This window comes from Meles meles, chromosome 17, assembly GCF_922984935.1.
Source record: "Meles meles chromosome 17, mMelMel3.1 paternal haplotype, whole genome shotgun sequence".
Classification (NCBI taxonomy): Eukaryota; Metazoa; Chordata; class Mammalia; order Carnivora; family Mustelidae; genus Meles; species Meles meles.
Genome location: NC_060082.1, coordinates 32,796,263 through 32,809,568, shown reverse-complemented (window position 1 = coordinate 32,809,568; position 13,306 = coordinate 32,796,263). Strand labels below are relative to the sequence as shown.

The 13,306-nt window shown below is 44.3% G+C and overlaps 1 protein-coding gene across 2 annotated transcripts in view; it reads left to right on the top strand.

Moving 5' to 3' along the window:
• The window catches only part of CRB1 (crumbs cell polarity complex component 1), a 138,046-nt gene extending 125,049 nt beyond the window's left edge, over positions 1-12,997 (top strand). For both annotated transcript variants that reach the window (XM_045983281.1, XM_045983280.1), the window contains one exon: positions 12,782-12,997. In XM_045983281.1, the coding sequence (XP_045839237.1) occupies positions 12,782-12,997 (216 nt within the window). The remainder of the gene's footprint in view (positions 1-12,781) is intronic.
• Positions 12,998-13,306: the final 309 nt, after the last annotated feature.

Sequence of the window (13,306 nt, the reverse complement as noted above, 5' to 3'; positions counted from 1 at the left end):
TAGACTTGGAGATGCAAAGGTATAAAATAATCATTTTGGCTATATTGTCTGATCTAATTTTATAATAAGCTACTAAATTCTGTGCTGAATTTTTACCTAGAGTTAGGGCAATTTTAGTTTGGCTATATTTTTAAACTAATAGGAAAATGCTGTTAGACTTTATTTTGTCCCGCCTAAAAGATTACATTCCTCATCGCTAATATAAACATATCCTTTTCCCCCAGTTGTGTTCTTGGGCATTTAGGTGGACTGTTAACAAAGTCAAACATAATATTTTCCTGTATGTGTATGTGTGTGTGTTTTAATCTTGCCAATTTAAAAACCTACAGACTTTACCAAATGGCTTATTTGGAATTTGAAAGCCTGACTTCTGAAAGAATTCTTTATTTCCAAAACTAAATACTATTTTAATACAAATCTTCACAATGTGAAGGTTCCTATCTTTGCTGGCTGTAAGATACCTTGGTGTTTTAAACTGCTTACAAACTCATAAATTTTCGTAATGTTCACTTGGGATCTGCCCAATTTCAGTTTCAGAGTATCCGTCTCTATTTAGACATACCGCGCCTCCAGCTCTTTTGGACAGAGAAGGCTGTGTAGTGAAAGGACCCCCATTAAAGCAAGCTATGTGTCTTTCATCTTGCAGTAGGCAGACTTTGAAATGGAAAGTCCAATAATTTGTACTTTCCAATAATTTGTAATTTGTAAACAGACAATGACACCCGAAATGGCTACTTCTGAGATTCTTTAAGAGAAGATGCAGGGTAGAGACATTCATCAATGAAATGCTGGAAGAAAGGGGTTTTATTTCTATGTTTGCTTTTTAAAATAAGAAGAGAGTAAATGGCACACTAGATGATAGAAACAAGGACTTCAATGACAAGCTGTCCGAGTTAAAGTAATATATTTTACGTGGGTGACTTGACGCCACACTTTATCACCTACACGAGGGGAAGCCAATTTGAGTCTGGCCAATAAAATACAACCTCCAGAGCCAGGCCGGGGGCCCAGCTGACTGTGGTGGAGCTGGTGGTTTGGCATCCCCTTTGGCTGGGACACAGCCGGAGTTGGCCCTGCTGCCCATCTGGGGGATGTTGGATGTTTCGGTTCTGTTTGACTCATAAACACTTCTGCAGGTATGTCAGGAGGGATGGGACCGGTGGCCCTTCACGCTCCGGTAATTCAACGCAGGTCTGAAGCATAAGTGGGACTGGTTATTCCAAAGCTGGATTTACTGCGGTCTCACAACTGTTGAAAATTGAACTCCATGTGCTGCAAAGCAGGGGTGACGGGGGCATCTCATTATAGGAGGCAATTTTTTTCCAGAGGCTGGAATCTCTGCTGAATTACTGAGGGACTTACTCGAATGTAGACTTGGACCAAATAATTTTCTGATAAGTTGGCCATAAATCCTCAGTAAAATAAGCTTGGTGTTCTCAGCATATCTATTGGCTTTTTGATCATTTTTATGGCTTTCCTTTTGCTGGTCAAATTATCCTTATATGCTCCTAAAGCTCTCTGACATGGATTAAGTCAACACAAACCAATAGACCTTCATTACCTTGGCAACTGGTTTTGATTTGGGGGCAATAAATACACTGACAGAGACTAGATTACCATTGCCAGAAGGATATGTGATAAGCCATAAGGATGTCAAGGATCCGGCACGCTTTTTCCTGCGTAATGTGAGAAGGAATTAATAGCAGCTTTTGGACCAACCGAAGAAAGTTGGAAAGAAGAAAGAAATCTGATAGAGAAAAGAGCCAAAGTGCAGCTTTTAGGTCAAGAATGAGGAGGCCAGAGGATCATGGGAAGGTTCACGAACACCCGCTGTGTGCCTGGCACTGTGCTAGGCGCTGGCAGACAGGGTTAGGGACAGATCAATGAGGAAACTAACATATGATGTAATCCATGAATATCTTAGTGTCTAGTCGGGGAGATAAGACCATCAGTGGGAACAAGATTTACAGGGTAATGAACGTTTAGAAAAGCGAGAAATCAGCAAGATCTGGAACAGCAGAGGAAGGGAGAGTGGAAGAAGCAAGATCTACAAATTGGGGGTTTGGAGGAATTATTTGAATTATAAACATTACTTTAAAGATATTGTTCCAAGTTTTTTTTTCAGGGGGTGGGGGGAGAAATTGAAACCCAAGAAAATCAGAAAAAAATAGTATAATGAACACATGTATACGCTTCCTCCAGCATTGACAATTTTTTCAAATATTTTGCTACCTTTGTTTACCTCTATGTGTATATTCACATTTTTTTTGCTGCCTATTTAGAAAGTAGGTTGCAGACATTTTAACATTTTATCACTATTTCAGCAAGTATCTCCAAAGAAAAAGACTCCCTTCTACAGCCACAATTCTAGTATTCCATTCAAGAAATGCGTCATCGCCCATGGCCAGATTTCTCCATTTATCCCAATAAAGTCCTTTACAGGTTTTGCTTTCAGTTCAGGATACAATCAATTGCATTTAGTTGCTGGTTATCATGTCTTTTTAGTATCTTTTAATCTCAAAGTCCCTCTGCCTTTTAACTCATTTGCTAAATATTCTCTTGTTTTTGACATCATGTATAAAAATCAATTGACATGGGATACCTGAGTGGCTCAGTGGGTTAAGCTGCTGCCTTCGGCTCAGGTCATGATCCTAGGGTCCTGGGATCGAGTGCCGCATCGGGCTCCTTGTTCAGTGGGGAGCCTGCTTCTCTCTCTGCCTCTGCCTGCCACTCTGCCTGCTTGTGCTCTCTCTCTCTGACAAATTAAAAAAAAAAAGATCAATTGACATATGTATCAGTCTCCTTCTAAAACCATGCATGATGGCAGAGATAGGGTATCAAGAAATTGAAACCCTTTTCTCCCCCACCGCACGTTGGCAGAAGGTCTCTTGGCATACAAATAGCAAGAGGAGTAAACATCTGAAGCGGATACATCTGTAACAAGGGGTGCAGGTTATATGGAAGAACCTATAGAGAATAGACATGAAATTGCTCCTGTGAGCCCCTGCTTTGCTGAGGGGGAGGGAACAAAGCTTCCTGGAATGGTGTGGAGATGCCTTCCATGCCCAGACTGGGTAAACACTTTGCTAAAATTGTGCTGCCACTCCTCACTCTATTTCTTCTCCGTTTGTAGCTCTGTGTACACACTCAGCCCTCCCTAAAACTTCTCGGGCAACAGGACATGTCCCAGCACCCCAGCCACGCTTCTTGTTCTTCCTACCGCTGGATCCTGCCTCCACCCTCTGCCTTCAAGACCTTTCTTTACCTCATTCTCCCACTGACTTCCTTTGAGGAACTTAAAGGGGTCATGAAGTCCATCTTCCTAACCCTTTTCTCTTCTTTGCACTCACTTGGAACATCACCCCTCTCTCACAGAACTGTGGCTGTTTATACAGCCACTGCAACCCCCAGGCATAGCACTAAACAGTGAGGAATTTTTGTTTTCTTGGTTTTTAAAAAAATTTTTTTCATTTATTTATTTGATAGAGAGAGAGATCACAAGTAGGCAGAGAGGCAGGCAGAGAGAGGACGAAGCAGGCTCCCTGCTGAGCAGAGAGCCCGATGTGGGGCTCGATCTCAGGACCCTGAGATCATGACCTGAGCCGAAGGCAGAGGCTTTAACACACTGAGCCACCCAGGCGCCCCAACAGTGAGTTTTTAAAAGACAGTGACTGGGCACCTGGGTGGCTCAGATGGTCAAGCCTCTGCTTTCGGCTCAGGTCATGATCCCAGGGTCCTGGGATCGAGTCCTGCATCGGGCTCCCTGCTCAGTGGGGAGCCTGCTTCTCCCTCTCTCTCTCTGCTGCTCCCTCTGCTTGTGCTCTCTCTCTCTTTCTGTCAAATAAATAAAATCTTTAAAAAAAATAAAATAAAATAGAAGACAGTGACTATGGCTTTAAATTCCATGTGCCCAGGACCTAATATGCTGCCTGAAACACTGAAGGCCTTCAGTAAAAATCTATTGGGTGAGCGAATGAATTTCACTACCAATCAGCTTTCTGGGCTGTTATTTTTTTTTAAAGATTTTATTTATTTATTTGAGCAAGAGTGAGAGGGAAAGCATGAGCAGGGGTGAAGGGTAGAGGGAGAGGGAGAAGCAGACTCCACGCTGAGCAGGGAGCTCGAGGCAGGACTCAATCCCAGGACCCTGGGATCATGACCATAGCCAAAGGCAGACACTTAACCAACTGACCTACCCACACACCCTTTCTGGGTTATTATATAGAAGTCTTCTTATGACTGAAAATAATTTAATAGTGCATTAAACAGCAATGAGCATTACAAGTGTGGGAGTCAATAACAATCGATCAGCCCCTTTGTGCAAAATGCTGTACCTTGTCATATTGAAAAGTTCCAGAGGAAATAGATACTCATTCCTTACCATCCTAAGGGGAGGGGCAGCATTTGGCCAAACCCACAGTGAGCTACTAGAGCACGTTCAAGTGCACACTACGTGCTGTGTAAACCTGGGTACAGCTCGCCACACGCATATGGTGAGCCCTGGGCATTGCTGTGTAAGAGACTCTGGGAGACAAGACACATGGGCTTCCCCGGGGAGGCTTTGCAGAGTGCAGAGAAAGTTCTAGTGGTGTTTTAAAAAGAGACAAAGTAGGATTGGATAAATGGCTTATTTCAGCATAGAGAGGTGGCATTGACAAGAGCAGATGACTCCTATCTGAGCAAGGGCAGGTAAAGAGAGTGGCTGTGCAGGAACGCAGGGTGCTGGTCGGGCTGTACGTGATGGGTGTCGTTCACAAGGAAATGGGGGACCCGAATAAAGGACTTTGTGTTAAAACATAGCAATTTAGGTTTGGGTTGGTTAAGTTTGTTAAAGTCAGCTCCCACGGCTTTCCACGCCAAGTAAGCAAGTGATTTACTTTCTTAATTTTTTTTCAAGATTTTATTTATTTATTGGACAGACAGAGATCACAAATAGGCAGAGAGGCAGGCAGAGAGAGAGGAGGAAGCAGGCTCCCTGCCGAGCAGAGAGCCCAATTTGAGGCTTGACCCCAGGACCCTGAGATCATGACCCGAGCAGAAGGCAGAGGCTTAACCCACTGAGCCACCCAGGCGCCCTGCAAGTGATTTATTTATGTATTATTTATTTACTACTGATTTTTCATAGGGCTGGCTGGGTGGTGTCGATTCTAGGGGGAGACACAGTGGTTAGAGGATAGTTTAATCACCCAGGTAAAAGAAAAATCCATGTATTAACCCGGCTGTGACAGGGAAGGCAGAAGAGAGAAATGGCAGAGCGGTGGGGAGCTCGGGTCCCAGCAGGTCGGGGTGCGGAGGGATGAAGAGGGAAAGCACATCAGGCCTGACAGCATCTTCCCTGCGGCGGGAGTCTGAGAACTCTTCTTCAGTTCCTTGGTCAGACGCATGCGGGGCTTTGCATTTGGTAAGAGCCACAAGTGGGAGAGTCCTGTGTGGATGAAGTCTGGAGCTCGTGGCATGCCGCTGGACACTCCCTTCTGTCACAGGGCAGTCGCTGTAGTGTCTCTGTGGGAACGACTTTGTTCTAGGCACTAAGGGAGACAGACAGGAAGAAGGGAGACAAGCACGTGCACCTCGACGGCGCTTCTGTTGTGGTGGGGGAGACATGCACGAACCCCAGAGATGTCATAGGGTGTTGTGCGTTGGGGAGAAATAAAACTGATCGCAAATAGAGAATAATCGGGAAGGCCTCCCTGAGAAAGTGAGAGAAAATGATCGTCCCTCCCTGGTTGGGTTGTTAAGAGAATTAAAATAGTTTCTGTGTGCACAACATCTGGTAAACCCCTGACCCTGGGCGGGCAGAAACCGTAGCTATTATCTTGGAACAATAAATTTCCCAAACAAAACAAAACAAAAAAACATAATAAACTCTTGACTGTGGGCTGCTGGGATTTAGTTCTTGTGTGAGACAGAGAGAGGAAGTGTTATTCATAAGGCCCGTTTTCCTAGGAAAACAATTCTATCCCTTACGCTACCCGCTTAAGGAGAGAAAAATACAAAGGCAGTATCTCCAAACTTTTAGCTTCCTCTGTGCTCCTGCCTAAAGTCTGGCCTTAAGCAAGAAGGAGGTTGGAGACATCAGGGCAAGAATTACAGACCCAGGGCCTCAACCGTCAGGGACAGAGGCAGTTTCGCTCACCTCTGTATTTCTAGCTAGCCTTCCATTCGTACAGAGTACGTGACTGACAATTATTTGTTGAACACAGCTTTAAGCGTGTCCTTTTGTGGTCAACATCACAGGGCATTTCACATCTCAGAATAATCAAACTCTATCTTGAAAGGTCCACAGGAGGACACACGCTGTGCTTGGGCTCATGCATAAAAGAGGCTGATGGTTTGAATTGAGCTAGAACATCCCACACGGAGCCTTCGGATAGTTCCTATTTCCTAGTTCCTCTTTCTCGTCTATCTCCCATGGATCCACACCAGATTTCCACAGTAGCTATTCCACACTTTTCAACAGCCCAGATATGGAAATCCCTTGGGGAGAGTCCTGGGACAGCACCTTCCAGTTCTGTGATTGGCCGAACTCTCATCTCAGCCCTGCTTTTCTGTCCCCAGAGCATTGTGACAACTCCCAGCCAGTACAGTCCAAAGGGAGTGTGATTACTTGGTGAGAATTAGTGGGAAAGACTTCATGTAGGCATCCTTTTTCCAGGGAGGGACTTCAAACGCTAAGTGCGGTCTTACGCAGTCCTGGGAGGGGGCTGGAGCTCACTGCAGTCTCCTCCGCAGGAATCCCCAGGGAGAGCATGGGTGTTTCCAGGAGAAGCAGAGCAGGGGATGAGGAGGCGGGAGCGGTACTAAGGAGAAAATTCTACCCCACATTGCATGTCCCCTGTTGCGTGTCTACCGCTCCGGGGGAAACGTGCAGTAACCCTGTGATGTCTATCCTTCCTCTACCTTACTAACCCTTTTATTCAGGGAGAGGCGTGTCTGGCTGAATCACCCCCTCACTGTGCCAGGACACTTCCTAAGTCTTCTCTTTTGGCTTTCTGGGACTCTCTTTTGCCCCCTTATAACTGTAAAGTGGACAGTGTATTTGTGGTTGGAAATTGGCTGCTGCAGCAAGTTTAATTTTAAAAGCAGAGTTCTGGCATGTTTTCAATATTACTATGGAAATGGCTGTTTCTAGCAATTCACTGATAAGCTCCAGTTCAAGGACATAAGTCTGTGTGGGAGGTTTTTAACATCCACCAAACTGAAGACCTACTTACTGCAACAGTAATTCACAAGAACTGCTCTCCTCGGTCTTAAGTATGGAATATTCTTCTCTCTCTCTCTCTCTCTTTTTGTTTTGTTTTGTTAACTTGTGGGATTTTGCTTTGGGTACATAGATAGGAGTTACATATTATAACCAGCTTTTTAAAAACACATCTTTAATTTTCACTATTAATCACTAATTCTCATAGTAGGACATAATGGCCTTACTTAGCTACTCACGTAACACAAAACAGCACAAACTAGTTTCAGAAACTCCTACTGAAGCTGGAACATAACCAGTGTTCAAAGGACACGTTCAAACATTTTAACTTCTCATCTTGAACTGTCTCTAAGTATTTTTACATAACATGTATAAGCGAATTCTAGGAAGGACTGTAAGTAGTTCACTGCACAGTAGTGTTTTCCAGGAGCCAATTTTAAGCCACAAACATCACCACTGTTTAACCACAAACATACTTTTCCCTGGTGTTACAAAACCCAGGCGCCAGAGAAAGAAGTTCTAACAGGTGGTAACTGTAACATCTGTCCTTGACTGTCCTGGCCTTAAGGCAAAGCTTCAGTGTTTTCACTTGGAAATGTGAGGTCAAGTTTCCCAAGAAACTCTAGAATGTTTTCTCTTTTTCCCAGGCTCCTTCCAATGTGTGCATTGTTTTCACATCCTTCTGAGTGCTGTCACCGGCCCTAAATATTGTGACAGGCAGATCTTGATGCTGAGGACAGAAGTGGTCTCAGTTTTTATTCTTTCCAGATAGGCCAGCTCATTCTGTGTTTTCAAAATTAGGTGAACTGTTCTGCAATCAATTAATGAGGGGCCAGAGGACCCTGATGGGCCAGACTCCCCATCAGCATGGCCCTGGTGATGATGCACTGACCCTCGTTATCCCCAAACTTGGCCCACAGATGGTCTGTGGCTGGGAGGAGGACCAGGGACACCAGCCAGGGAGGGGGCACTATGGGTAATGATAAACGAGAGCTAGGGACAAGGGTTAAGTCCATGCCTCATGAGCCGCTGTCTAAATGCCTGAATGCTACAATACTCAGAACAATTCTAAACCTGCTGATTCCTAGCCCCACTTTACAGGCGGGGAAACTTAGCCTATATGTAAACTACACCAGTGGCAAAACTGCATTTAAACCTATTTCTGTTTGTTTAGCAGGTGCATCCTGTTTCTAGTCTCCATTTAGAAGGAACACAGTATTTAATTTCCATTAAAGAATTCAAAAAAGCTGGGCGGGGTGCGGCGCCTGGGTGTTGTGGCTGGTAAAATGTCTGATTCTTGGTTTTGGCTCAGGTCTTGATCTCGGGGTTGTGGGATCAAGCCCCACATTGGGGTCTGCACTCAGCTCGGAGTCTGCTTGAGATTCTCTTTCCCTCCTTCTGCCTCTCCAGCTCATGCGCTCTCTCTAAAATAAATAATTTTTTTTTTAAGTATGGTTCTAGCATATTCCAGCATACTCTCAAGTGAAAAGAATCACTATAAGGCTTACCAGTCTCTCCTCAGCATTCCAGAGTATACCCTTGCCTTGGGTCATACGTCAGCTACAACCAGAGAGTCAGTGTTTCAGAATGAATCCTCTTCAGCAAAACAAAAAAACAAACAAACAAACAAAAAAACCACATCTATTTATTTTATTCTGCAAACACAATTCAAAGTAATTACTGTTTCAAATAATCACATGTAGAATATACATTTTTAAAAATATTTAAACATAATAACCGAATACAGATTGTAGCATGTCATTAAAAAATCATCTTACAGGAAAGGTGCAATTAATTTGGGGCTGTCTTTTCAGAAGAAGGTTCCTCAGACGTGCAGTGCGAGTGAGGGCACAAGCCAGCCGGGCCGGTGTGGCTCTACGTCCGTGCTGGTTTTCAGGCCAGTCCCGCGCTTGGAGGCCTTCATCAGTCCCCAGCAGTTTCAATTATCAAAAGATCCATTCCGGGGCTGTGTATTTTAAGCACAGCTGAAGAATAGCAGAGCAAAAAAGGCCTTTCAGCCATGGGAATTCAAAAGCAAAGGGCCCTCAAGAGGCGATTTCAAAACCCTCCTCATTCAGCTTTATTCCAAAGCTTAATGACATGCTCTATAGGATAGAGTCGGGCAGACTGTCTCATCAAAACCTTTATCTGGAGCTCGGAATCGCAATATCGGGTTTGTAGGTTGGCTCCCTTGGTGAGGGAGTACTGGTTTATCTCTGACAAGTAAATAGAATCGGGGAGGGTGAGAAATGGCATAGAAATGGCCGCTTGCATTTTTATGAGTTGAGAACTTACCATAGGCCAGGTTTTGTGTTATTTTGCACTCAATTTTATTGCTTTGTTCCCAACCTTTGACATCAACAGCAATCTCCAGTTTTATAGATGATGCAAGTAAGTCTCCAGGAGGCAAAGCGGCCAGCTAGCGTTCACACTGGTGAGTGGCAGAGCTGGGTCTCAAACCCAGGACTCGGGCTCTGTAAGCTGGAGCCTTAACCTCGTGTCCCACGTCCCACGGCAGGGAGTGACAGACGCAGCTGCCTCTCATGCCTTGAGTTGGTGCTTTCATTCTTACCACATTTCTGAGAACAGTGAAGCTCCTGGAGACAAGGGTCTTTGATTGCCTCGCGGGTCAAGAGGAATGTAAGCGGATCGGCTGTCTGGTTTGGCCAGAGCTGTGGTTCTCATGAGGCCTCAGCCTACGCCCAGGAGTCCCTCTCCCTGTCCTGCAAGGTCGGGGGTGGGAGTCTCCTCTGCTGCTTTAGCTTCCCCAGTGCAATCGGACTTGGGAGGAAGGAGAAAGGTCCAGAGGAGGTCAGAAAGCAGAAGCAAACAAGTTTGTCTCTTCTCTGCTTGGATGTAGATGCTTACAACCCAGTGGGGCAGGGGAACCGTCAGTTCCTCCTGAAGATGACAGAATTCACAGGACAGATTTAGAAGAAGCCAGCATGTAGGAACAAGGGTGTACATTATCTGAAGGTCCCTAGATAATACCAAGGGTTTTTGCTGGTCGGAATCCATCTGTCCTTCTCAGACTTTTGACCTTTCAAGGCCAAGTCTATGGCTCTATTCAATTTTCCCAGCCCACAGCTATCTTTGCAGATATGGGATGTCATGACTCACAGAAGGACACAGTACGGCAGGAGAAATCCCCCTGCAGCGGAGGAAACCATTTGCTCAAAAACCACAGACTCCTGTGATTCTAAATTCTCTATCTACTTTACTCCTAAGCTCCTATAACTGAGGGATGAAAAGTGGTTACAGTCCAGTTTTGTACAGCAATGTGATAGGTGAAGAGGGAAGAGGAATTATGTCTGTCTGCTAGCACGGCATAGCTGAATGCTTCCTGAAACTAGCTGTTCCCAAACTGAACTCTTTGTCTTCCTGCACAGACCTGTTCTCTCCTCCTACACCTCCTATCCCAGCCGAGCCTATCCCCAGCCACGCAGTCATCTAATGCGGAAGTATCAGTCATCTTGTCTCTCCTCTGCTGTTCCCCAGCCTCACACAGTCTGAGAGGGAGCAACTCCACCTCAGAAATCTCCCTCAACCATGTTTTTCTTTCAATTCTCATTCCATTGGTAAATAGAGACCTAGGTCATTGCTTGTCATGACTAATAAAATAAACTCCTGTTTTCTCCACCTCCAGTTTCTTCCCCACCTTCACTGTCACCATCTGTCACCCAATAACCAGAGCCAAATTAATAAAACACAGATCAGATCGATGACGCTACTGCTTACATTCCTTCAATGTCCCCCTCCATACCCTGCCTCTGACTATAGGACAAAATCCAAATATCAGTGTGGTATTTAAACTTCTTGTAAGATCAATCTACTTTATAGTTCTATCTCTTACCAACTTTTAAAATCCTTTCTCAATTCAAACACGTACATTCTTGGGCAATATTTTTGGTCATGTTGGATTTCTTACTGTTGACGCAAACTCCAAAGAATTTTATGTTTCCTTGCCCTTTTTATTTCAAGTTGTTCTATCCAAATAGAATTTCCTGCTTGAAATATTTGAATGTTCTCTCATCCTTCAATGAACAATCACATGCTTCATTCCAATATGACCTCACCTACACCCCAATAGAGTTCATTTATGACACTATCATAATCTATATTTATAATGTATTATGATATGTGCATATGTGTGTGTGTGTGTGTGTGTGTGTGTGTGTGTGTGTCCCCTTCCTCTTCTCTCATCACCAGAATCTGAGCTCCAGACTCCAAACTTTGTGTAGGTTTGGTGTAGGGTTGGGGTTTTTTGGCTTTTTTTCTTTTTCTCAGATTTTATTTAAATTCTAGTTAGTTAATACACATTGCAATATTGGCTTCAGGGTAGAATTCAATGGTTCATCACTTTACATACTTTGATTTATCTTTGCATTTTGCATTTTTATTTCCTAGCTCAATGAAGTATTCAAGGCAGATGGTCAATAAATATTGTTGAATGAATGAACAAACTAATGAAACTCATCTGAGCAGAACTGGTAGTGAGGACACCCCGAACAACACTATGAAGAGATACAATATTATTTTAATTGTGTGATACTTTGAACCAAGGCACATTGAACAACAACAACAAAAAGACTAGGAGAGTGAAGATATTTAAAATTCCCTAGGATGCTCAAATAAACAAAGTTTCCATATATATTAGTAGCTTGGTTTCATAATGTGGGGATGGGTCAGAGAGAAAGTTAAATGAAGAGGTGAACTGGTTTAATCCCACGTTTACTGTAACAGAACAATTTCTTTAAAAATCAATTTAAAAATTCACATAATGACTGCTTCCTGTCTTTCCTGTTGCTCTGCAACCAAATCATGAACGCATGTTACTCACTGCTCGAAAGTGCTCGGCAAACCCGGTAGAGGGAACATTAAAGAAACCATTGTGTATGAGCAACACCCTTGAGATCCCGGGATCCAGCTCCTCCTGACAGGGCTTTACCCACAGTTTTCTGTTTCTAGATGTTTGGGTCGACATCAAACTCCTGTGTTTTTACAACAGGTCAATTGTCACATCAAATCCAAATCAAAGCGATGACTGTGGAAAGGGCCTGCGGGACTAGCTCGCTGCAATTCCTCCTCTGTCTCGGGATCTTTCCCACGAGACACGGCTAATTTAATTTGCTGCTTCTCCCCACTCTGCCCCCCACCCCACCCCATCAAAAGGCGGTAAGGCAGCTACTCCTTCAGTCCAAAACCAGAGCTTCTGACAAGGGAGGGAAGATACTGTGGATGATGTGTCTGTATAGATGCAGAACTATTTTACAAATATACGTGCGGGGAAGTCTTTTGCCCTTGATGTCATAGGAATGATCCCAGTCACAGAGATGAAGACACAGAGTGAACTGAGTGAATGTTTCACGCCACACTTTCTGACTCTAGACCTTGGCTGTTACATCTCTAGTCATTTTCATGTGAACGTGGGAATAAGAAAAGCTGACTTCCCTTTCACACCTTGGTCTTTTTACGGTACTGAGTGGCATCGGAGTTCTGGATGGTTTTCATTCCGAGGTAGTTCTAATGTCCTGAACATTTACCTTTTCTCCATAACTCACCATTATTCGCTCCTTCCAGTTGGCAGGTGACTTGATCACGGACATCTTCACCGCCATTGGCTCGGTGACGTCAGCCTTGTTGTTGATCCTCCTTCTTGCCGTGGTTGCTTCTGTGATTGCCTCCAACAAGAGGGCGACTCAGGGAACCTACAGCCCCAACCATCAGGAAAAAGAAGGCTCTCGAGTGGAAATGTGGAGCATGATGCCACCCTCTGCTGTGGAGAGGCTGATTTAGGAGCCTCCTGTCTCCCTGAGAGAGAGATCCACACACTGTGAACGTGATGACCGTACCTGAGTGTCTGTCCGACATATCTGGGCTCATCAGTTTACAGCTGGCCTTTCACGGGAACCATGGGGAAGATTCCTTTGGCCACCTTAAAGACTTTCTGGTTCAATCTGACGTCATCATTTTATTATATTAGCTGATCAATCTCAGAACAATGTTTCTGTGCCAGTAATTTCAGCCTCATAATTAGCAAAAATATCCCCCAGGGGATAGTGTCTTCTGGGAAAGGCACAAGTGCCTATCACTTAGCTTTTTACC